At 44.3% G+C, this 23,188-nt stretch overlaps 2 protein-coding genes and 2 long non-coding RNA genes across 10 annotated transcripts; 2 read left to right on the forward strand and 2 right to left on the reverse strand.

The window, feature by feature from the left end:
* Nucleotides 1-14: 14 nt before the first annotated feature.
* On the reverse strand, nucleotides 15-4,486 carry LOC144066860 (uncharacterized). Its single transcript, XR_013297761.1, has 3 exons — nucleotides 4,340-4,486; nucleotides 1,752-1,883; nucleotides 15-1,669 (listed from the first exon to the last, which is right to left on the reverse strand). It is a non-coding gene; the product is annotated as an uncharacterized LOC144066860 (long non-coding RNA).
* Nucleotides 2,165-15,213, forward strand: kcnh8 (potassium voltage-gated channel, subfamily H (eag-related), member 8). 4 transcript variants are annotated; one of them, XM_077590240.1, is made up of 16 exons: nucleotides 2,165-2,342; nucleotides 6,184-6,417; nucleotides 6,939-7,070; nucleotides 7,131-7,258; nucleotides 7,338-7,575; nucleotides 7,648-7,805; nucleotides 8,148-8,352; nucleotides 9,338-9,547; nucleotides 9,818-10,017; nucleotides 10,754-11,003; nucleotides 11,566-11,783; nucleotides 12,070-12,108; nucleotides 12,174-12,388; nucleotides 12,953-13,089; nucleotides 13,175-13,254; nucleotides 14,527-15,213. In XM_077590240.1, exons 1-16 carry the CDS (start codon nucleotides 2,267-2,269, stop codon nucleotides 14,983-14,985), a joined length of 2,979 nt encoding a protein of 992 aa, XP_077446366.1. In that variant the 5' UTR covers nucleotides 2,165-2,266; the 3' UTR covers nucleotides 14,986-15,213. The 4 variants fall into 4 exon arrangements, with proteins under 4 accessions (XP_077446366.1, XP_077446367.1, XP_077446368.1 ...); XM_077590241.1 differs by having other exon boundaries at nucleotides 11,569-11,783; XM_077590242.1 differs by having other exon boundaries at nucleotides 7,131-7,180.
* On the reverse strand, nucleotides 5,904-22,595 carry LOC144066859 (uncharacterized). 3 transcript variants are annotated; one of them, XR_013297760.1, is made up of 8 exons: nucleotides 22,538-22,595; nucleotides 21,890-22,077; nucleotides 20,558-20,675; nucleotides 20,339-20,467; nucleotides 18,711-18,790; nucleotides 13,463-13,540; nucleotides 11,648-11,759; nucleotides 5,904-6,035 (listed from the first exon to the last, which is right to left on the reverse strand). It is a non-coding gene; the product is annotated as an uncharacterized LOC144066859 (long non-coding RNA). The 3 variants fall into 3 exon arrangements; XR_013297758.1 differs by having other exon boundaries at nucleotides 21,890-22,120; nucleotides 22,538-22,587; XR_013297759.1 differs by having other exon boundaries at nucleotides 20,534-20,675; nucleotides 21,890-22,120; nucleotides 22,538-22,587.
* gpnmb (glycoprotein (transmembrane) nmb) lies at nucleotides 18,419-23,188 on the forward strand. 2 transcript variants are annotated; one of them, XM_077590245.1, is made up of 12 exons: nucleotides 18,419-18,582; nucleotides 18,956-19,111; nucleotides 19,654-19,797; nucleotides 19,881-20,054; nucleotides 20,123-20,284; nucleotides 20,349-20,678; nucleotides 20,745-20,765; nucleotides 20,822-20,998; nucleotides 21,722-21,827; nucleotides 21,903-22,123; nucleotides 22,204-22,294; nucleotides 22,718-23,188. In XM_077590245.1, the coding sequence occupies exons 1-12, from the start codon at nucleotides 18,513-18,515 to the stop codon at nucleotides 22,869-22,871; spliced, it is 1,806 nt and encodes a 601-aa protein (XP_077446371.1). In that variant the 5' UTR covers nucleotides 18,419-18,512; the 3' UTR covers nucleotides 22,872-23,188. The 2 variants fall into 2 exon arrangements, with proteins under 2 accessions (XP_077446371.1, XP_077446372.1); XM_077590246.1 differs by having other exon boundaries at nucleotides 19,657-19,797.

Raw genomic sequence — 23,188 nt, forward strand, 5'->3', positions numbered from 1 at the left:
GGGGGGTTGGGGGGGCTTAATACTAAAATTGTTTGCAGTAGTTGTGGAAGTACAGTGTTGGTATTTTTAGTACTACCAAATGGGACACAATGAAGTATGTAAATACATGTTTGAATAAATACTCAAAAGTATCATTTAAATGATTTAATTAAATCATTAAAACAGTCTCATTATTTTTGTTGTTGAAAAAAATACTTAAGTGTCATTAAAACGATTAAATTAGTTCAGGATTAAATTAATCATTTCATGGTTGCAGCACTTGTCTACCCTTAACTACATTTATTGTATATATTCTCACCAAAAAGTAAAATGTATCTCAAATTCCAAAACGGAACCAAAAAGGTGTTAAATGAAGGTACTTTGGGATATATTGTTTAATTTACTATGCACTAGTATATGATACTATAATCCATTGCAGTACTCTAACTACATTTACTGCATATAATCTTACCACCCCAAAAAAGTAAATGAAATCATAGCAAATATCTCAAATTGAAAAATGGAACAAAAAGTATTCAAGTACTTTGGAAGGAATATACGTAGTGTATGATACCTTGAAAACCTCCCCTTAAAAGAGCGGAATAATTGAATTTCAATTAACGCCGTCTGGCCCGAAGGACCGAGGAAATCCTCGGCGTTCTAATGACTTCTCAAAGTTCCCCTCAGGTATCTGAACGCACTTTGATGAGCAATTGATCACCAAAAGTAAAGCACATAAAGCCCCATTTTCCAAATTTGACTAATGAAACAAAGTGAACAAACCGCCTTTTCATCCAGAAAACACCACGTCCGCTTACGCCTCATTCGCTCCGACTAAAATAGAACCACGTAACATCATTTTGCGCCTTGTGTTTACGTGTCACCGTCTTATTATTTTTTTTATTACCGCCTTGATATGTTGTCAATGGGCCTGGCAGGCTAAATGCTAATTGAGGCTATTATACACTGGCTGAGCATGTTAGCGGTGCGTCGCGCACAAACTCGTCTCGGGGGACTCTCGCTGACAATTAGGCGTGGAGGTTAACTTAACTTAACTTAACTTAATCCACAATTTGTTCAAAAATGAACATAGGTCAAGGCATATTTAGTGTTGCGTGAATAACAAACTAAGATGTTTATTACTCAGGTGCTGCTGTCTGTTTGAATTGATTCAAGTGTCGTTATTTTCCTCTAATGCGCTTGGTTGACTCTCGCTCTTTCACTTCAGGCACTGGAGTCTTCTTGCTTTTTTAATAAAGTCGGGATGCTTGGAGTTGAACTATGAGTCACAGCCTGGGGCTCCTTATGAGTTTGTTTGTTTTTTGTTTTTAAATAGTGGAACAGTCGGAAGGAATTAAGGTGATATGGTGGAGGAGTTGAGGTGTGGACTGGTGAGAAGTACAATGGGCAGGAAGTGGAAATGTGCGTTAAAACAGTCCATCAGAATCAACTTTTTTTGTGTAAGAAAAATATCATGTAAAAAAAAAAGTTTAAAAAAAGCCCCCTTCTTGATTGCCCAATTTGTTCTATTCACTAAATTTGAAAAAAAAGGCTACTGCATGTACTGTATTTATTTTTTAACTAGCGTATATTAGTCTGCACATGAAAAACTTAAATTTACATACCCGTGATTGTCTTGGCAACAATCCACTTCGTGCCCATAGTGGTCTGGGACAGGCTCCAGCACCCCCTGTGAGGAAAAACGGGAGAGAAAATGACTGATTGAATAAAAAAGCTGCCATTCCAACACTTCCACAAGAGGTCCCTGTTACCTCAATCTTCCACTGCCATTGAGCTCCAATTCTTCCTCCCACCACAAGAGGGCGCGTCCAGCAACTGTCCACAATGGCCCAGGTGTGTTTACTTCAAAACCGTCAACACAAACGTATTCACGCCTCATCCATCTGTCTCCAAAGGAAGTACACGAATAAGGTCAAGTCAGGATAAATACGACTGCCATTGACGTCGGTGGACGTCCAATCCCTTTTGACTGGGGGACTTTACAGTGAAAATGGATTGGATGTCTATCAAAGTCAATGACAGCAAGTATTAATAAGGTTAACATTGAATCATTGAATGGGGTCCCAATAACGCCACCCATTGAAAAGCCTCCTCCCTCCACCTGTGGGCTTCGGCTCGTTTTTTCTTTCTTTCATCGAGGCGTACAATAATCGGCGCTCCAGTCGCACCGGAGCGCCTCCCCCGAGCACACGCGCTCCCGCTCCCACTCCCGCTCCCCCCCACGCTGGCTCACTTTGATGGGGGACTCGGACATTAAGCGGGGAAGATGCCGGTGATGAAAGGATTACTTGCGCCGCAGAACACCTTTCTGGATACTATCGCCACGCGCTTCGACGGAACTCGTGAGTAGTCCAATCGGTCGTCGGCTTTTTGGGGGAAAGAATGAATTGGATTGTTATTGTGGGTTTGGGGGGGATTTCAGGGGGTGGCTGCTTTGCTCCTCCTGCTTGAAAGTACTATGAAAAATAAAGTGAAACAAGGCTGATTTCGTGGGATTGGTTGCCATTTTCAAGTTCATTAAGTGTTAAGAGGGAGTTTTCTATTAAGTTTTTCATCATATTATTCGTGACTAACAGTTTGAAGAAGAAAAAACTGGATATTTTTTTATTTAAAAAAAATAATGGTCTTCTATTTTGTGAATGTGTTTATAAGTAGAACTACACAAAATCAGACAATGTGCAAGTTAGGTATTTAATAGTGCAATGGTTGTCTTAATGACAAAAAACATTTTTATTTTTGAAAATATAGTAGTTTCAAACATTATTTATTAGTATCTTTTTTTGTTTACATGAAAATGCTTGACTTTTCATAAAAAAATAGGATTTGATTTAATTAAGCTGCTGTTACAAGTGCTACGCATCTATTTTTTAAATTAATGTAATTTAATTAGAATAATGAAATTAATATTAGATGTATTTTTTGATTTTCTATTATTTATTATGATTACCATTAGTTTGGTTCCCTTGATTATTTATCTTTTAAATAGTCCAATCCATTTGAACTGCACTAATCAAGTCTTAATACCACAAAAATGTCCCGTTCAACGAATATGTGCCGTGATAGTTAGAAAGAGAAGAACCCTGGAACGGACGTCCATTGCTCATCAGCTGGTTCTTCACGTGCGGTCCGAGTTTGGTCGAAGCCCTTTTTAATTTGCTCCCTGCCCTGCTTGGCCATCCCGAGCAATTTGTCCCGTCAAGCCCTACCGCCTCCATCCCATCTGGAGGTCCAAATCCAAAGTTAATTCCCTTCCTTTCAACTCAAGGGCAACACTTGACAAACCAGCGTGCTACGAACTCGAGAACAATTCCCCCGTGGTCGAAACCGAGCCGCTCCGGGAACTCGAATAAAGACGACGGACGGAACGTGCAAATTCAGCAGCTTTGCGACTTCCCATTTTACCTTGGAGGACGCCGCCACCCGGCATTTTATTATCGCTTCGCGCAGAAAGACGTAACTTGAAAGGCGTTCGCTGGGAAATATCAACTCGTAAAGGTTGCGTTGGCATTTGAACGGCAAAAAAGTGAAGCTATTTAGGCATAAATATCTTCTAAAATGCCAACAGAGAGGCACATCATACGCCTGATCATCGCGTTAAGTAATATATCGTGCGCAGGTAGAAGTAAATACAAAAGGAGGGAGAAAGGCTACCCGCTGTCCAATTATTTGTGATGGATGATCTGGCTGTTTTTAAGCTGCGGGACTTTAAAAAATGTGCCAGGATGACATTTTTTGCTGCATGTTATGCACACAGGAGCCAGCGTGGTTGCTGTCCATGGTGCTAAAGTCGAACTAGGTCTTTTATGCTGGGTTTTTTTTAGCCCCAAAAATATCATTTGAGTGAAAAATGAGTTGAATAAGGAGCATTTTGCGATGTCATCATCTACTGCAACTTTTGGTTTACATGAATTGTTATTGTTGACTGAAAAATTGTCCAAGTTGTCTCAGTTAGTTTATGGGGTGCTTGTATTATTTTCGTTCCCGTTTGTATGTTTGTGCTAAAGGGTAAAGGGATTGTTGTTAAACTTGTAAGATAAGTTAATTGTATGAATAAGAAAAGGCGATATTGTGGTATTCATTAGAAGTGGAACAACTGATTAGCCTATTTAACTCAAATTTAGAGGGGAGGTTTTTCAGTGAGAGAAAGGGTTAAAGGTCACAAAAGTCAGAAAAAATGGCAATGATTTGGAATTCTTAAAAAGTCTGGATTTCTTATTAGCGACTTGTTTGGCCTGGCCAATCACGGAAGACCTTTCCATCTGTCATAGGAATGAGAGCCTTTCTCCCTTGTTTTTTTTTTCCAAATGTATTTTTCTTACATTCTTCTCTCCTCCCTCACCTCAGCCGGTCCTGTGGGGGTTCCCTCAACAGCTGTCGGGCACCATTGTGAGCATGATGGGAAATGATATATGAGCGCCTGCATAGGAACAATTAGGCTCCAGAAATTCAGAGTGGAGAGAGGTGGAAAATTGAGCCTGACGAGGAGGCTGAAATAGAAGTGGATGAAAAAAAAAAGAGGATTCCGGGTTATTTTTAACTGAGAGTTTGCTGACTATTCAAGTGCGCACAGATTACAATGAAAAAAAATCATTAGACTGAACTGAAACTTTTTTTAAACACTGCCGAGACTAAACAAATTGGGTGGGGGAATTGGAGGAGCTTGATTTTGTTGAGGTAAATCCACCGAATGGGACTTATAAAATGAAGTTTTCATTGTAAATGTATTTTTTTTAAACAATATAATGCAATAACTAGTGATGGTGCAAACCGATGACAACAGCACTTTCAAAATGAAGCATAAAAAGATACAGTAAAAGGTAACTGAGGGGTGTCCAGCACGTGTACTTAACATTTTTTTAGATTGTACTAATTTTTGCCAGCCCTTCCAGTCAAATTGGATGGGACGGCGACCTCTATTTTCTGTCTATACTCGCACAAGGCCGAAAGGCTTCACGTCGGACCCTCGCGGCCCAGCGGTTATGTTGCCCTGTACCGAGCACGCAGGAGCCGAGGGGCCCTGTCACTGACAGCTGGTCCCAATGCAGGGACCGCTCGTGACCATCTGTCCGGCCCTCCAATGGCTGCTGACAACACATTCTTGCTTGTGAGCGACTACGCCACAAAATCATTGTCACTGGATTTCATTCATTTTCATACCTGTCAACCTCTGCCGATAACTGCCCTTATAAATGATTATTGATTCCCCTTACAAACCCCCAAAAAACCTTACAAACACCGTACGACTCGTACGAGTCGTACGGTGTTTGTAAGGTTTTTTGGGGGTTTGTAAGGGGAATCAATAATCATTTATAAGGGCAGTTATCGGCAGAGGTTGACAGGTATGCATTTTGCGACAAAAAAAATCAAAAAGCGTAATGTACTCTTTACTGAGTCCAAATTAGACGTCTAGGTCGGTCAATGGCGACAATGTTTGTGGACTCACGGGCAGAAAGGAAAAAATCCTGACTCCAACGGGATAACGTGATTAAATGAGACAAGTGGTGAAAGTTGCTCATATTCACGGCGCGAGCGAGTCATCCCGCAAAGTGACTTGTTCTCATAATTTCATTACAAAAATCTATTTTCCGCATCAGCAATTCCATTTTTTTCCCAACAGCCCCGGCATCTAATTGTTTTATGTTCCCCGTCAGGCCGCCTCGGTGGAACGCACCTTAACTCGGGTTGCACGTGGTAATACGAGAACAAAGGTTTTGGGATTGAATTTGTCCGCTTAACGCTTGACACTTAACAAAATCATTACCAATACATGTAACTTGCACTTTTCACTTTGAACACTTTTGTATATTAAGAATTAAAACTGATATTGAGAAAAATGTTGTTGTCTGCGTTCCGTGCGGATGAGATGTGTTGCTATTCCCGAATGTCTTGCATGGATTACTCACATAAATTTGTCATGAGGGCCGATTTGGTGGTCCTACGCTGGCACATGGCATCCCAGCATAGTAGCCAGTCAGCACAGATTGGGTAGCGCCTGCTGTCCAAAACGTACATGGCAGGAACTTGTCAATTTCTACCTATAAAGACATACAGAAAGTTTTAGATTAGATTAGATGAGAACTTTATTTCATCCCGTATTCAGGAAATGTCTTGGTCCCATATAAACAGAACGTCTATGGGCCTCCGTATGCAACTGACTCCGCCTCCTAACCCCTCCCCCCACAGACAGTAACTTCATCCTGGCCAACGCTCAGGTGTCCAAGGGCTTCCCCATCGTTTACTGCTCGGATGGCTTCTGCGAGCTCAGCGGCTTCTCCCGAGCCGAAGTCATGCAAAAAAGTTGCGCCTGCAAATTCCTCTACGGGCCCGAGACCAGCGAAAGCATCATCGTCGCCGTGGACGACGCCCTGGAGGAGCGCAAGGAGTTCAAGGACGAGATTATGTTTTACAGTAAAACGGGTAAGTGGTTAGAAACTGGGCTCCAAAATAACGGCCTCCACCGTTGAATGACTTGAATGAGTCACGTGACTTGAGCAGCTGGAATCCAATGGTTTTTCAACGCAACATTTGAACTTGCGGGTGTGTTTTTTTTTTTTAATGGGTTTCCAAACAGAGCGGGCGCCGTTCCAGAGTTTACGACCTTCTTTTGAAACTACGGGGGAGATTTTTCTCATTTGCGTTTCATTCTTATTCCACGAAAAGACAAGAACGCACACTGTTTTCCAGCAAAGCATCCTAGCTGTCTTTAACTTAATTATTAGGTGGTGTCAAAAAACAACAACTTGATATCCCGTATCATTCGCTACCATCAGTTTTCCATTTCTAATGTATTGGAATATGATGTCATTTTAAGGTCAAAGGTCACAGAGGTACGAAAAGGGATTTTGGAAGAGATAAAAAATGATTACAGGGATTATATTATACATTTGCGGGATATGGTTTCAAGTGATGATTCAATTTTGTGATTTTCCCCATTTCAGCAGTGCTCTTCTGGTGCCTATTGGACATTGTCCCAATTAAGAACGAAAAGGGGGACGTTGTACTCTTTCTGGCTTCGTTTAAGGACATCACTGACGTTAAGGCCAAGAGCATTCAAGAGGATAAGAAGGAAGGTGAGTCAGTAAGTCATAAATCCGTGCTAGTTTACTGAACAAATGTTTGTGTGTCGGCAGAGAGGCGGCGCGGGCGGATCAAAACGGCGTCGCCGTTCAGTTCGACGCGGGTACGAAGCGGAGCCGTGCTTTATCACGTTTCGGGGCATTTTCATAGCAGGGAGAAGAGAAAATTAAAGCTCAATAAGGTCAAATCTTTTGCATTTTTAGTTGTTGTTTTTTTCCAACAAAGAATTTCCTGTTTGAATTTTGTCCATTTGGCTTCAGAACGTATTCGGCGAGCCTCCCGCCCTCCCCGAATACAAAGTGGCCGACGCCAAAAAGTCCAAATTCATCCTGCTGCACTACAGCGCCTGCAAGGCCGGCTGGGATTGGCTGATCCTCCTGGCCACCTTCTACGTGGCCGTCACCGTCCCGTACAACGTGTGCTTCATCGGCGACCACGACGACCTGACCCGCAGCACCACCGTCAGCGACATCGCCGTGGAGATTCTTTTCATCCTGGGTGAGTCCCCCACCCACCCACCCACGTACTAGCTCACCCCGGGTCTGGCTGACCCCGGGCCTCGCTCCCCAGATATGGTTTTCAATTTCCGTACCACGTACGTCAGCAAGTCGGGCCAGGTCATCTTTGACGGCCGGCAGATTTGCTTTCACTACCTGACCACCTGGTTCGTCATCGACTTGGTGGCCGCCTTGCCCTTTGACCTGCTCTACGCCTTCAAAGTCAGCGTGGTGAGTGAGCCACGGCGCCGCCTTCAATTCGCGCACGCCGACTTTACGTCAGCCAATGGACGAACTAGAGATAACCTCATTTCAAATCACTAGCGACAAGCTAACATCATTTTCACTCTTCCTTCTTTACCCAATTTCGCTTTACACAACTACGACAACGTACTAAATGTTCTCGATCATTTATGACCCACTTTCACATATACGCTAGTCCTCCCCGCAAGGTTAGCCATCATCCTTGTCCTACTTCCTGCGAAATAACAACCAGGAGTCCAAGTGGCAAATAGGCGACTTCACGTCGGCACAACCGCGACCCGTCACATCATTTGTCCTTTTTTTGGCCAGGTGTCGGTGGTGCACTTGCTGAAAACGGTGCGCCTGCTGCGCTTGCTCCGCCTCCTCCAGAAAATGGACCGCTACTCGCAACACAGCACGGTGGTTCTGACCCTCCTCATGTCCATGTTCGCCTTGCTGGCCCACTGGATGGCCTGCATTTGGTACATTATCGGCAAAATGGAAATGGAAGCCAACGCTTACAACTGGGATATCGGTGAGGCCTTTTAGCCACTCCGTTGCGAGCGCCGCCCATAACCAAGGCTAATCCCCTCAGTATGCGGGTACGCCATCTAATGAGACCCGCAGAGCCCACCCCCTTCCCCCGGGCCGTATCGATGAGCCGCAATTACCGCGAGCGCTTCCGGGTCGGCCCCGAGAACGGCGGCGATTTCTCTCTCGGCATTTACCGCGTCTCCGTGTCATAAGATTCGGGAGGCGGGTTTAATGCGTCATCTCCTAATTATGGATTTTTGATGCCCGAGTCGGGCAGCTGTGAGGGGCTTCCATCCAATTACCATTCATCAGTGTCTGCGAGGGGGACCCTCTGGGGATCAGCTGTGCGCCTTGACCGGAGGGGGTTGGGGGGGGATCAGTTCTGCTAGCGCAATAGCCCACGTGGGTGGCTGGGTTCAAGCGCTAGTTTTCGATTCGGTCTACTTTTTGGATCCGGAAATGAAAAGTATTGCAATTAAAACTTGGTTAGTGACTATTTTTGGTCATTAATTTAATTTAAAAAAACGTAAACCCTATAGAGACCTGGCATCTACAATTGTGTACATATTTTTTGAGTGTACAAGACTTGCATGACTTATGAAATTGTAATGTTATTCTTGAATTTTATAAAAATGACTTAATATAACAATAGATAAAAACTAGTTATGGCCACAAGTACAATCTTCTGTATCAATTTTTTTTTATCAATTCAGATTGAACGTCTCATTCATTTCAAGCGGGAGGACAGACGGTGAATGTTAATAATTCAGTTCCATTGATGGGACTAGACATTCCAATCATTTTGGAATGGGTCCGGTGCCAAAATAGCATCAAGTGACTCCCTTCGTCTAGGAAAAAAAAAACCTCCCCAATTTCAACTAAAATGCCTAAAACTTCAATAACGCATAGGTACATTGTGATGATGTCACAGCTCTAACATATATTCCACCCAAATAAATGATGGCGTCTTCCTCTGATACAACCAGGGTGGTTACACGAGCTAGCAAAGCGACTGGAGTCGCCGTACTTTGCCATTGGGAGCCTGAACGCTAGCAGTGGCGGCCCCCCAATCCGCAGCATCTACGTGGCCTCCCTCTACTTCACCCTGAGCAGCCTGACCAGCGTGGGCTTCGGCAACGTGTCGGCCAACACCGACGCGGAGAAGATCTTCTCCATTTGCGTCATGCTCGTCGGAGGTATGGCGGAATTTGCCAACCCACAATCCGGGGAATGCTCGACCCTCAAAATTCACAACAGTGTGCGCGCTGGGCTTGATACTCATTTTACAAGGCCATTAATCAAGCCCAACTAATTGGGTCAGTCAAATCCAGTTTCTGCTGGTTGAGCAAGAATTTGACTGGTTTTTTTTTAGGTTGAAATGAGGTAGCGGGGTGGCCGGGATTTTCCCTCGGGGACATTTGACCACATTGACTCCAACTTGTAACTTTTGCCGTCTATTCCCGCAGCGCTGATGCACGCGTTAGTGTTTGGCAACGTGACCGCCATCATCCAGAGGATGTACTCCCGCTGGTCGCAGTACCACACCCGCACCAAAGACCTCAAGGACTTTATCCGAGTGCATCATCTCCCGCACGGCCTCAAACAGCGAATGTTGGAGTATTTCCAGACCACCTGGTCGGTCAATAACGGCATCGACTGTAACGAGGTACGAGCCGACGGGTCCCGTCTACTACTACAACCTCGTTTTGTGCATTTCTGGGCTGGGCTAGGAAACATAAAAAAACGTAGTTTGAATTCCCTGCGGGTCGAGGAATCAAGCCCGGAGGCACGAGCTCGAGTGTAACGGCGGCTGTGGCCGCGGCGAGACGGAGCGACGCTGATGAATCTCAGACGGATGAATTAAAGATGAGCCTCTTGATTACAGTCGACCGGGCTCTGATGGCTCATTGATCAGTCTTATGGGGGTGCCCGGCTCCTGATTTGACTCGTGACGAGCAAGGACGGATGGCCGTGTCTTGCCCTAGATTTGACGGTTTTCTTCAATGGGGCAATAGTGGGCGCTTTGTTCATTCCACTACACTTCATTTGGTTTCGACTTTTTCGTACCGGCGTCATTTTAATCAACGTTTAGCTCATTCGCCGCTTTGGAAGTGCATTTTTAAGATCTTTTTCAAAGAACTACAGCGTCGGAACAATAATACAAAGATGAAATGGGCTACGGGAGAAAAAGGCAAGTCACAATAGTATATATTTAGTAGATTATTTAAGGGTCTACTTTGTGGTTAAATAATAGTACGGAGAATGATGCTGTTAAAAAAACAGGTCGTGGTTATTCACCTATTGCGGCAGGTTTTTGAGCCTACTAACGGCGATTAAGGAAGTATTGCTGTAGTGTTGACGATACTTTTTTGGGGTGAAACGTCTTTTCAATTGCATGACAGCTGTTGAAAGACTTCCCGGACGAACTTCGCTCCGACATCACCATGCACCTCAACAAGGAGATCCTGGAGTTGTCCCTGTTCGCCTCGGCCAGCCGCGGCTGCCTGCGCTCGCTATCGCTTCACATCAAAACCACCTTCTGCGCTCCCGGCGAGTACCTCCTCCGAGAAGGCGACGCCCTACAGGCCGTCTTCTTGGTGTGCTCTGGCAGCATGGAGGTCCTCAAAGACGGCACCGTCTTGGCTATTCTCGGTAAAATTCGCCGCGGGTTGGGCTAACCGCTACGCGCTCACCAAAGTTAGCGAAAAAAAAAAACATTTAAAAAAGATGGAAAATACACTGGGATTTTTTTTTTATTCCTGCCGTCATTTTACTTTACGGGGTGAAAACTATAAATACATATTTATTATTTTTATTTTTGGGGGGTATTTTTTTAAAATGTTAAAATAGGTTTAGTCATCATACAATTTTTTAAGAGACATTTTTTACCTCCAAATATTTTTGTAAACTTTATTTATATAATAGATACTTTTAAAATGAACACAACATGTGCCATAAATATCCTCTATTTTCTTAAATATTTTTTTGTTTCTACATTTCAAAATATTAATTTTAAATTTAAAAAACAACAACACTGAATTCTATGATTTGTCTTAAGGGGTGTAATTACAGCGTCTCATTTCACCAAGCCAATCTGAAAGTTCATTCAAAAGCAGCCGATTCCCACCACGCGAAACCTTGAATCAATCGACAGCATCGTTTAGTGCGCGACATCCGCGAAGGCCATTAAACTGTCGGACGCGTGTCTCCCGAGCAGGGAAAGGCGACCTGATCGGGGCCAACCTGTCCTTGGACGAGCGAGTGATAAAAACCAACGCGGACGTGAAAGCGCTGACCTACTGTGACCTCCAGTGTATTAACTTGAAGGGGCTGTACGAGGTGCTGGATCTCTACCCGGAGTACTCGCGTCACTTTGTGCGGGACATCCAGCAGGATCTCACTTATAACCTAAGAGAGGGGCAAGAGACGCATGTGAGTACTTCAAAAAAAATGGAAAATTATAATACAGTCATAGCGTTTCTTTTTAAATTGAATGAATCACTGGGCATTAAAAAAAATTGGAACTCCTTCACCATTGACGGCAGTTCCCGTTTGGTTTGAGAATGGCCGACTCGTTTTTCATCGATTGATGCTGAAACGGTGAAGGCTCGTGCTTCACTTAAACGTAAGATAAACAAAAGGAGATCTAGCCAAAACATCAACATAACTAAACACTGGACTCTTTCGCAATACTTCAGTCATTTGGCGTGTTTTCCAGGTGAAGGCCCGACTGTCCGCGCCAGCCCTTGACGTTCAGGTATGACACTTAAAAGACTTTTAACCGTTTTCTGAAGCGTTCGCTCATCACGGCCTGCATTCCAGTCGGCCGCGAAAAGGAACGGACGGCTCGTTCGGGGTGCCGCGCCCGTCGCCGTGACCCAGGGGGGACGCGGCGAGGACGCCGATCGTCCGTCATCGGAGCAGAACGGGGCGGTCACCCTCGCCGGGTCGCCTCCGCCGGGTCGCGGGAACGCCGGCGCAAAGTCTGGGAAGGCTAGCGAGGAGATTACGTTGGACCCTTCAAATCTGAGCCCAAGGTGGGTTGGAAAACTATTCAGTGGGTCTTTCATTTAAAGGGACAGGAACAATTAATACTGCAGGTTCTGTTTGGTTTATTTTAAAAAATATATATACTTTTTTTTTTAACTTGAAAAAAAAATTGAGTTTTACATTTCAACAAAATAACAAAAAAAAAGTCCTTAATTCATTGAGGGTGACAGACAGTTTTTTTCAGAATTTTGGTGAAACCTGTCGATTTAGATTTAAATTTCGAAACCCACAAAAAAGGGGGTTTGCCATCTACGCTTTAAATCCATAGAAATGTAGACATCTGGACACACTCACGAAAATGCATTAAGACGAGTGTCAACAAGGATTTGGAGACTGAACTCGGCAATTTATCATCACGCAACAGACCTCGATGGTTGAGGGAAAGCAAGAGAAATGTGAAAAAAAGTGCCAAAGAGGGACAACAAAAGCCAAAATGAGATTGAGAGAGCTGTGAAAAACTGCCCGATTGTTTCAATGTCCCCGAAAATGAAGACCGCACAGCAAAGTGACAGTTTCCAACTTCCAAATTCACACGTGTTTCCCTTCCGCAGGATAGTCGACGGAACGGAAGACAATAAAAGGACAAAAAGTTCACCCTGGCGCGGTTGCCGTGACAACGATCCCGCCGGCGCCGCAGGTCCTCCGGAAAAAATGCTTAGTCGCCTCGGCCTGTTTTCTTATGATGAATGTGAAAAAGTGTCGCCGGCCGTTTTAAAATTTGCACGTCGGCAATTCCGGAGTTGATTTGCAACGTCACCCCGTTTTTGTGGCAGATACGTGGCACGTCAGCACGGCGGAATTAGCGGCCAACGCGGAGGAGACCAGAGGGCAACTCGGCCGTCTCGACCAACAGGTGAGCCTATATTGAATTTTAATCTGTTGACCTCTGACCCGACGGACAAATCTCTGACGGTTCATTTAGGACTACAAAATAATAGCGAGGTGACGAAATGTTGCTGAAGATGGACATTGCGTTTATGCCACAAAAAATGCAAAGATGAACGTTACTTAACTTAAGTTCTAATATTAGTTTGTTGGGTATATGTGAGTACTTTTCTTACCGTGTCAGATAATTGGTCACTGGTGTAGAAATTGCGGGTCGGGGGCCTGATGTGGTCCGTCGCATCATTTTGTGTGGCCTGCAAAAGTAAATTGTGTAAATGATGTTTCTTGAAAACATTTTATTTAAATGTATTCTAGGTCGTTGTCAATGAAATTCAAGTATTTTTCTCTTTTTGTTTGGTATTTGAAAAAGATAATAGACATAAAAAAATGAAAGACTCCATAAAATGTTATATAGAATATTTACTGTATCATTTTTAAAATTAATAACAGGAAAAGGAATACAAAAACATCATATTTAGATACTGAACACTACAGAAAGAATTTGTTTTTCATGTATTTTTAGTTTATTTTATTTATTTCATTTTAATGTATTTTTTATTGGATGCAAATTTGAATGAAACAATGAATTCAAGAGTTGTCAATTCACGACCTGCGAATGAAATCACGACGACGACAATGGTTGACCACTTCCCATAATCCCTTTCGGAGGCGGCGAAGCAGAACGGCCAGCGTATTGACGGCGTGTCAGATTGGACTGTCGCTCTCGCCGTTTCTATTTTTATCCCATCCCGAGTTGGGGTCGCACTTTTTGTCAGACGCTCCAATCGCAGCGAGAGTGCGTGTTGACAAGTCAACATCCTGCGCATTTTCTGTCAACTTGGGAGAGAATATCACTTAGCCAATTCTCTCAAGGGCGCTAGACGTGCCATCCCTTGGGACTGGAAGGGCTGGCAGCGAAACACAACCTCCCACCTGCTACCGCTGGGAGGGCCGGTGGTCTCTCTCCGGTTGCCCGTATGCATGATTGACCTGATGAATGGTCGCGAGCGCTTCAACTGGCAGAGGCAGATGGCGCTTTGGCAAAGCCTCGTGGCCCTCTGTCGACTGGCGGGGGGCGCACGCACACACACACACGCGTGGCAATGAGCTTTTTAAGAAGCGAGCGGCTAGCTAGCTACGTGGCTAAAAGAGGAGCTAATTGATTTGAAAAAAGTCGAATGATGTTTTGCAAAGCCAAAATGGTCATCAAATCACAGCATTTTGGCTTTCCGCCCGACAGGTGCTGAACCTCGGCAGGGAAGTCGGCGACCTCGGCCAGGTGATGAAGAGGATGGCCCGGCTCATGGAGACCCTCGTGTCACCTGCCCCCCAAATAACCCCAGAGCGCCACATCCGACCGCCCGACACCAACCCGACGCCGCAGTACCCTTCTCCCCTTTCGTCTCGGACCTCTTCCCTCTGGACGGAGCCCCCCGGGTCAGCGGCCACCGGACCCCTGGACCTTCAGCCGGGGCCCACCTTCTTCCAAACGCGAGTCCCTCCCATCATCACAGAGTCTTCCTCGCCGGAGACGTACGGGAACGAGGGTGGGCTTTCTACCTCTATTGGGTCAAGGGGACGCAGTCCACCTCCGCGGGACGGGAGTGACGCCAGTCCGCCCGCGAACTCCGAGCCTGGACCCGTGGAGGACGCTAGAAAAGTTTTCCGTCCCTACCAGAACCAAAGCAAGACTTTGTAGCGGGCCTGTTTTTAACGGGAGACATTTTTGGTACGGAGATGCAAGTTTCCGCTACAAATTCAAATGCATGTCAACAAATTGTGTTCGTGATACCGTGTAGCATTTGCTGTTTATAAGCATCAAAAGCTAACTTTTTCACCGCCATCGAGGATGCTAGACGTCAATAGCGACGAAAGAGTTGGCGCTAACAAACTCCTCCCTTCTTTCTGTCATCCGATCACCTCTGAGGCACTTTTTTAAGCAATAGTCAATTTGTACACTGTAAAAAGAAAAAATCTTCAAATTTACGGGAAAATACCAGCAGTGGTGGTCGCTGGAATTTTACGGTTAAATCACGAGAAAAAGGAAAATTGCACAGTTTTTTCTTGATTATGCCATCAGCATTAAATCCTAAAAGAACATGTTAGCCAGGATTTAAACTAGGTATGCTATTAGCTCAACAGTCAGCATGCTCGACTTACACAATGATGGTGGGATAGCTTTTTGTTTTGTTTTGTTTTTAGCTGTACATATCTGACAAAATGAAAATGAAACGGCTGAAGCTGCTGGCAAAACTATTTCACCTTGACGATAACCATTGGTTATCTATTTTTTTCTTGTTATTTTTTACAGTGTACCTTTTTTCAGGAAAACAATGCAGGTATTTTAGGGATACAAAAGACTAAGGAGCCATTGACATCATGAAAAGTCCCGAAAGTGCAAGCTTTTCTAGCGTCCCGTTTCCCTTTTGAGGAACAACACTGGACATATCGCACTCTTTGCGAACAGGCCTCAGGTTAGGCGGAGTCAGTGGGGGGGGGGGGGGGGGGTTCGGCAAGCAACTCGGGCCTGCTGTCACACTAAGCGGGGTCCAACTCTGGCTAAATTCCCATCTTTCTCCCCTTTCCTCATTCTGTTCTCCTCCCCCTGCATGCACTTCTCGAGTAGTTCTGACCGCATGTCTGGAGCCAGCTTGCCATTTATCCTTCTATTTAAACACCGTTTAATAAGCAAAGTTGACATTTACCGATGCGTACGTTCGCTCATTTAAGGAAGGCGTCCTTGTTGGGAATTAGCCCGAAGCGGACCAACAATATAAATGGGTTCGCGGTCCGTTTTTAAAAGGCAATTCTAGGGTTAACGACTGGGAGGAGAATTTACGCGAGCAAATAGCGGAGGCAATATTCCCATTTAAATGCGCAACGTTGAAGGCTTTTATATTTATATGAATGTATTCAAAGAAATGATGTATTTTTTTACCTTGACGAATGCAAGACGTTAGGAGAACGATTCTGTAAATGAGCTAGTGGTAGTTTTAGAACTATGAAGCTACTCTGCACATGGAATGTACTGGAATCAGTCAGTTCGCAATTCCCTCGCAATTTTCATAGTTGTGATGCTAATAAATGACGAATATGACTGTTAAGTCGGGGTCTATTTCTTTTTGTAGTAGTCACTGATATTCATTTAAAAAGCAGCCGTTAGCGTTGCAAGACTGGGCAGGAAATCTAAAATTACGGTACTTATTTTTGGACAGCAAATGATATTTTTGGATGAGTTGGTGAAAGTTTTTTTGTCTGGACAGATGTTGGGGGGGAATAAGTATCTTTTTTTCCCACAAAATGTTGGTGAGAGATTAGTTGTGAGATAGGGAGATTTTTTTTTAGGTATTTTTGGTTTATACCTTGTTGGTTTGCAGGTTTATTTTTTTTATGTGAATGCCTGAACGTTTTAAGGGGCCTAGTGTCCATTTTTGGGGGATGTCGTGTGAGGTGTGTGTGCGCTTTAAGATAGTTTTTCACCTGTGTGAGCGTTTTTTAGGGAGTGTTGAGATTTTATTTATTTTAAGATGGGGGTTCCATGTACACGCAGATTAAATGTGAGTTTTTTCTCTTTTAGTTATGTGGTATTCATGACATGTGAAAGTTGTATATTTGCTGAATATAGGAAATGTGCTTATTGTTCAAACACTAAATTCATTGATTTACATGCTTAACAAGTGCAGCCACCTCCATATTGTCAAATCCAAATGGATGAAGTGTTTTCTCATCAGTTCCCGTGTTAGATTCCGCCTGCTGTGTTTGCACTGCAGACAAAGGGGAGCACCTCAACACTTTTGTGTTTGATAAATGACTCACTCGGAGTTTCTCCCAGGGGTGCTAGCTAGCTAGCTAGCTACAACGGTGGCCGTGTCGGAACATTCGTTCATTGGCCCCGCCCAGTCGAAACGGATCGGACGTGTATCCCCGTCAACGGCAGCGCACCATTAAAGATCCCTTTCCTCATCTCTGGATGTTTGACCTCCTTCCCTTTTGAGATGGAGACAGTTTTACCGCATCAAGTGCTCTTTTTTTACGGCGACACCGGGAAAGAAGCTATTCAATCTCAATGGCCGCAAGCAAGGAGACGGACCATCGCTACCCCCTTATTGTCTCAAGGACCCCCCACCTCTTATAAATCCTTGTTGGACGACTTTATTGGGCACATGACAGTGTTTACTGGAAGCAGTCACGTTTCTTTCCAAAAGGGAGTTTTTTTAACACCAACTAATAACGTGACGTGATGCAAGAGAGGAGGAATGAAGTGAAAAGTGATTGGTTTACTACAAAGAGGGAGAAAATGGAGGGAGACTGCTCCCTCTGGTGTTGAGCAGGGTTCACATTTACAAAACTAGGGATGAATTTAAAGGCTTTTTAAAATCATCTTCATTAGATTTAACGGTAATTACAGGGTAAATTTCAAGGCCAAGCCACCCAAAAAAATCTGTACAAGAAGAAAACATATTTTTGTCGCGGGTAACATCGTAATTGTGGTTTCATTCGTATCGCTATTATTTATTTCTGCCAACTACGGCTGCCACGTTAAACTGAATAATTGACAACTCATTGTTCTTGAATTAACAATTATAATTCATGTTAAAATTGACCCTAATGAGGAACTGAATAGAAATAAATAGATTTGGCTGATGACCTCGTGAGCACTTGAGAAGAAATCACAAGTTGGCCAAAATACACAAACGACGCAGACAGGCGTCCCTTCTGCTTTTTTTCACAATGTGGCGCAACAGACACGTCGGAGGGGATAAAGACGCCGTCACAAAGAGGGCCAGCGCATAAATCAACCAAAAACACCATCTATCTAATTACATGTTCGTGACTTCATTTAAACGAGTCACGGCGGAGTGATTTTTTTATGATTTTTGATCCAATTTAGCACATTTGGAAGCGTCATTAACCTCGTCCTATCCGTCTGTTGTCATCGGCGGTCACTCGCTTGTAATCAGAGTCAAAAAGAGGAAGCGGGCGCACCTCGCTCCTCATGACTTTCCTCCCGCGCGCCCGCGCGCTAATGAGGGATGAGTTGCATCCCGTTAGCAAAGCGTCACATGTCGACGTGCTCGCGAGTAGCAGATTCGATTACAGCACAAAAGCTCACAAACAGGCAAATCGCAGACGGGCCAGCTTGTTTGTGAGTGAGAGGAGCGCCTCAGATTATATCCACTCTAAGACAGGACTACTTTTTGGGGGCTCTTTGTCATATTTTGGAGAATGGGAGTCTTGAAATATTTTTTCCTGGTGGCTTGCATCGGTTTAGTTTATCAAGCGGATGCTCGGAAAAGTACGATATATTTTTTTTCCAACTTTTTCATCAGATTTTGGAGGATTAAAATAGGGAAATGTGTGTGTTTAATCATATTTAGTAAATGACTGGAGATGTTTTTTTATAGGTTTGGATATTTTACTTACTTTGTCAATGTCTTGCGCTGTGTCGCATGAGTTTCATTAGCGGTGTTGCCACTGGAGACAATTTACAGCATTCCTTTACCCTGAAAAAAAAATGACAGAATGACAAAACTGACATCCCAACCGGAAATATCATTTAAATATAATCCTGCCTTAAAAAATATGGATATAATTACAATTTTGTGTAAAGCTAAAATTCAATGCTGCACTTGCATTAAAGTCTACCCATCCCTTTTGAATTTTTCCAGCATATGCCGACATGTTTCCCCACCAGCACAAGGCAGTGGGAAAGCTGCCTTACCCTATCCCACCATTCCCAGGCTGGAACCCCGACACCAACCCGTGGGACGACTACATCTACCCGCCGATAAAACCCAAACCTAAGGAGCTCATGCGCAGACGGGGTGAGTTTTTATGCTTAAAAAAAAGCAAAAATTTGACGGCCCGCCAGGCATAGAAACCTCTAAAATGTGAATAAAGTAATACCTCGCTCATGACATTTAAAAGCTTCCAAGACCATTCGCGATAGGTGAAAAACCATGAGTGTTTTTATCTTATATATTTAATTTATTTGGACTTTTTAAACCTTCTCTCTATTGTTAATAAGCTCCTAAAAGGTAGACACTGCTCTCAAGTGGCCAGTGAAATAATCTCCATTTGTGATTGATTTCAGCGAGGATTTTCACCTTTTGATGAACTTTAAAAAATTATAATAATAATAATACAAAAAACTTTTTTTTTTAAATAATTAATAGCGGAAACAAATCGAGCAGTAGTGAATTTGCAATAAGTAATGACGCGATAATCGAGGGATTACTGTATAAACTTTTCATATATATTTGATTGGTATTACTGGATGTTACTTTGTGGACAAGACAACAGGGCTCCCAGAAAATAAAATAAGTCTGGGTATCATTGGTTGTATTAACGTTTAACCGCGTGGCAGGAGGCAAGCCCACGGTTCGGCTCAGCAGCGACGGCCCGGCTCTCAACGGTTCCAATATTTCCTTCACGGCTCAACTGGAGTACCCGCCGTGCCAGAAAGAAGACGACAGAGGAGAACTGGTGTGGGACGACCGCTGCGACAGCGGTACGAAGCCGGGGCCCGCGGGCGCGGGCGTGGCGGCCGTGGAAATCATAGGAGACGCTCGGTGGGGTTTTGTCTGGTTACAGCCAACGGACAGGCGCTCACCGGTTTCGTGTTCAACTGGACGTCGTGGATGGACGATTACGGCTTCGGTAAATGCACGGACCCCACTAAATGCAACGTGTTCCCCGACGGGAAGCCGTTTCTTCAGAGCAGCGACTGGCGGCGCAAGAATTACGTCTACGTGTGGCACATGATGGGTGAGACGCCTCCGTGTGGTTTCAAAATTTTGCCCAAATGATGACTAACTTCCCCCCCCCCGAATCAGGACAATACTTCCAGACGTGCGACGGTTCCTCCTCCAGGCTGACCCTCAACACCTCCGACATTCCTCTGGGAGCAGAGGTCATGGAGGTCATGGTGTACCGCAAGCGCGAGCGCAGGAAGTACGCGCCCTTGAGTACCGACGACACCGTTTTCTACGTGACAGGTATCCTAACACACTACATTCATTCAGGATAGGCTGTAAAGACAGTGTACTTACCAATGTCCAGATATGATCCCGTTGGCGGTGGACATCTCCCAGAGGGCGGCGATCAACGCGTCGGACAACGTCTTCTTCCGCGGCCAGGACGTGGTCTTTCGAGTGCACCTGCACGACCCCAGCGGTTACCTGAAGACAGCGTCCAACATCGATTACATATGGGATTTCCGCGACGGCAACCAGTTGGTGACCCACCGCGACGTGACCACGCACGCTTACGGCAAGGTGGGCAACGTGAGCGTCAAGCTGGTGGTGGAGGCCGCCTTTCCCACCGAGTGTCCGGCTCCCACCGCGACGTCCGCCACGACCACGCCCGTGTCCACGGCGACGTCCTCTCCTGGTAAAAAAAAAAATGGCAAACACGTTGACTCCTAAAATATTAACGGCGGAAAATGTCTTCCTCCAGCCACGACGGAAACCAGCCCAGGTAAGCTCGGCGGCTTAACCAAACACGCCCGCGTGCGCTAACGCGGCTTCCCGCAGCGAGCACCGAGAGCACGACTCTGTACACCACCACGACGGGCTTTTCTACCACGGAAGCCTTCACGTCCAGCCCGACGCCGGAACCCTTCGCTCAGCTCCGCAGCAAGCGCGTGCTAAAGGCCGGCGGCTGTTTCCGCTACGTGTACGGCATCTTCGTGGGTAACATTAGCATCATCGGTACGGTCCAAAAAATAATAATAATAAATCCACGCTATTTGTAGTGCAACTGAGAACAAGAGTAGGCTAATTCCATATTGTTGTTTTTAGTGTAGAAATTAGACTACATTTTTTTAGCACCAGAAAACAAGATTTAGTTCTGAATATGTTATACCAAGGGCAATACTTTATTGAATTTAGCATTTTTTGGTTCATCAGTGCAACACTGGGCCAACATACAAGATAACCTCACTTGCTTTTACTTCTGCCAAAACAATATTTGTTAAAAGTGAATTTTAAACATTGATAAAAGACTTTTTGAGTAGTGCTTTATCTTGAATTCATGTTTTAAAAAAATCTAATTACAAAGTCCTATGAATTGAAAATCAACTTCAGCTGATGTTTGGACTTAAAAGTGACATGACAAGATTTTTTTCCACCCAAATGGGGAAACACCAATACCAAGAATGAATCATTGTTATAAAAATAACCCAAATACATAGTCCATTCTTGTTCTCAGCAGCGAAAGCCTAATTCAAATGACAATCCAAAAAATCTTTGACGCAACCTTGTACTTTTTGTCCTTAAAATGATAAGGCATGCAAAGCCAATGAAACACAGTTAAACACGAATCCAATTGAAGCTAACCTGATTGTCCTATTAAACTGTTCTGCCTTGTACTCGAACCATGACATTCAAACACGTAATCACATTACAGACCGATGATAACATCATTTTCCACAGAGCCCAAGCACCCACTAAAAAGCAAGGTCAACAGCCGCATCGTCGACGTGCTGGCGGCCCGAGTCACCAAAACCGACATCAGTTTCCTGGTCAAATGCCTCGGCAGGTGCGTCTATTAAATTCCAAATAAATACATTTACGGGCCGCGTGTCTTACGAGCACAAATACCTTTTTCCCCAAGCATCCCGACATCGGCGTGCACCATCGTCTCGGACCCTTCGTGCACGTGGGTGCACAGCATCACGTGCAACGACGTTCCTCCGTCCGCCAAGTGCGAAGTCCGCCTGCTGAGGACTTTCCCACTGCCTGGTACCTACTGCGTCAACATCACGTTGGAGGACTCCCACAGCTTGACCCTGACCAGCACCACCGTCACCATCAACAAAGCCCAAGCGGCCACTGGTGGGTGGGAAAAAAAGTGCAGGATAAAAGTTAGAAACATGAATTGATGGCAGGAATTAATGCACAATTTGTTGTTTTAGAAGCCAAGGATTCTCATAGTAGTGAAGTGGTCCTTTCTACAAGTGTGGTGCTACTGGCCTTCTTTGCATTGATTGCATGTCTTGTTTACAGGTGATTTTCAAACTAATTCTGACGTCTTTAAGTTACAATTCACAATTCGTAAGAGTGACTTTATTGTTTAGCAGTTACTATCAATATAAGCGTGGAGCGTCGGAAATAATGTGACAAAAAAACGTCAATACTTTGCATAAACAACGCAACTCTTACAACAATTAGCATTCGTGAAACTAAAGATATAACAAATAACACATTTGTTATGACAAATTTATCTGGATAAATAATTCATTTACTTACGGAGAGTGACTTTAATGTGTAAATACGCAAACAAAAGCGCAGCTTTGAATGATGTCCGCTAATTGCAATGAACTACTTCCGGTTTCCGTTACCTGAAATGACTCCCACAATAAAAAGCGCTTATTCCTTTTTATATAATTTATTTTCTTCAAACTTTTAACTTTTTTTTCGTCTTTGCAGACGCTACAAGGTGTACCGACCTGTCCACCGGTCTCCATTCGAGGATGCAGGCCGCCGTGCTGGGGTTGCAGGTGCAGTTCTGCGCCTGAGAGGGGCGCTGTTCCCCGCAAACGAGGAGAATCATTACCTTTTGACCGAGAGAAATCCCCTTTAGGTACCTTTGCCACGGGTTTATTGCTAAATCCATTGCATGTCAAAGACCAGGATCAAAAGCCATTAAATACAAAAGATAGCATTAATAGTCAAATAAAGTTGTGTGTTTAGCTACTGGGTGTAGATAACTTGATTTACTCTCTCTCTCCATCCACCTGAATAGTTTTTTTTCTCATCCATCTTTTGGCTCATGTGATAGGAAGTCACTGGGTATGTAATCATTTTTGCAGAAAAAATATGTAATATGTATAAACCATTTCTAACTTTAAGGGTATAAATCAGCCCAGCTTGATTCTAATAAAAGCTGTCAACTAACAA

Source organism: Stigmatopora argus, chromosome 21 (genome assembly GCF_051989625.1).
Source record: "Stigmatopora argus isolate UIUO_Sarg chromosome 21, RoL_Sarg_1.0, whole genome shotgun sequence".
Taxonomy (NCBI): domain Eukaryota; kingdom Metazoa; phylum Chordata; class Actinopteri; order Syngnathiformes; family Syngnathidae; genus Stigmatopora; species Stigmatopora argus.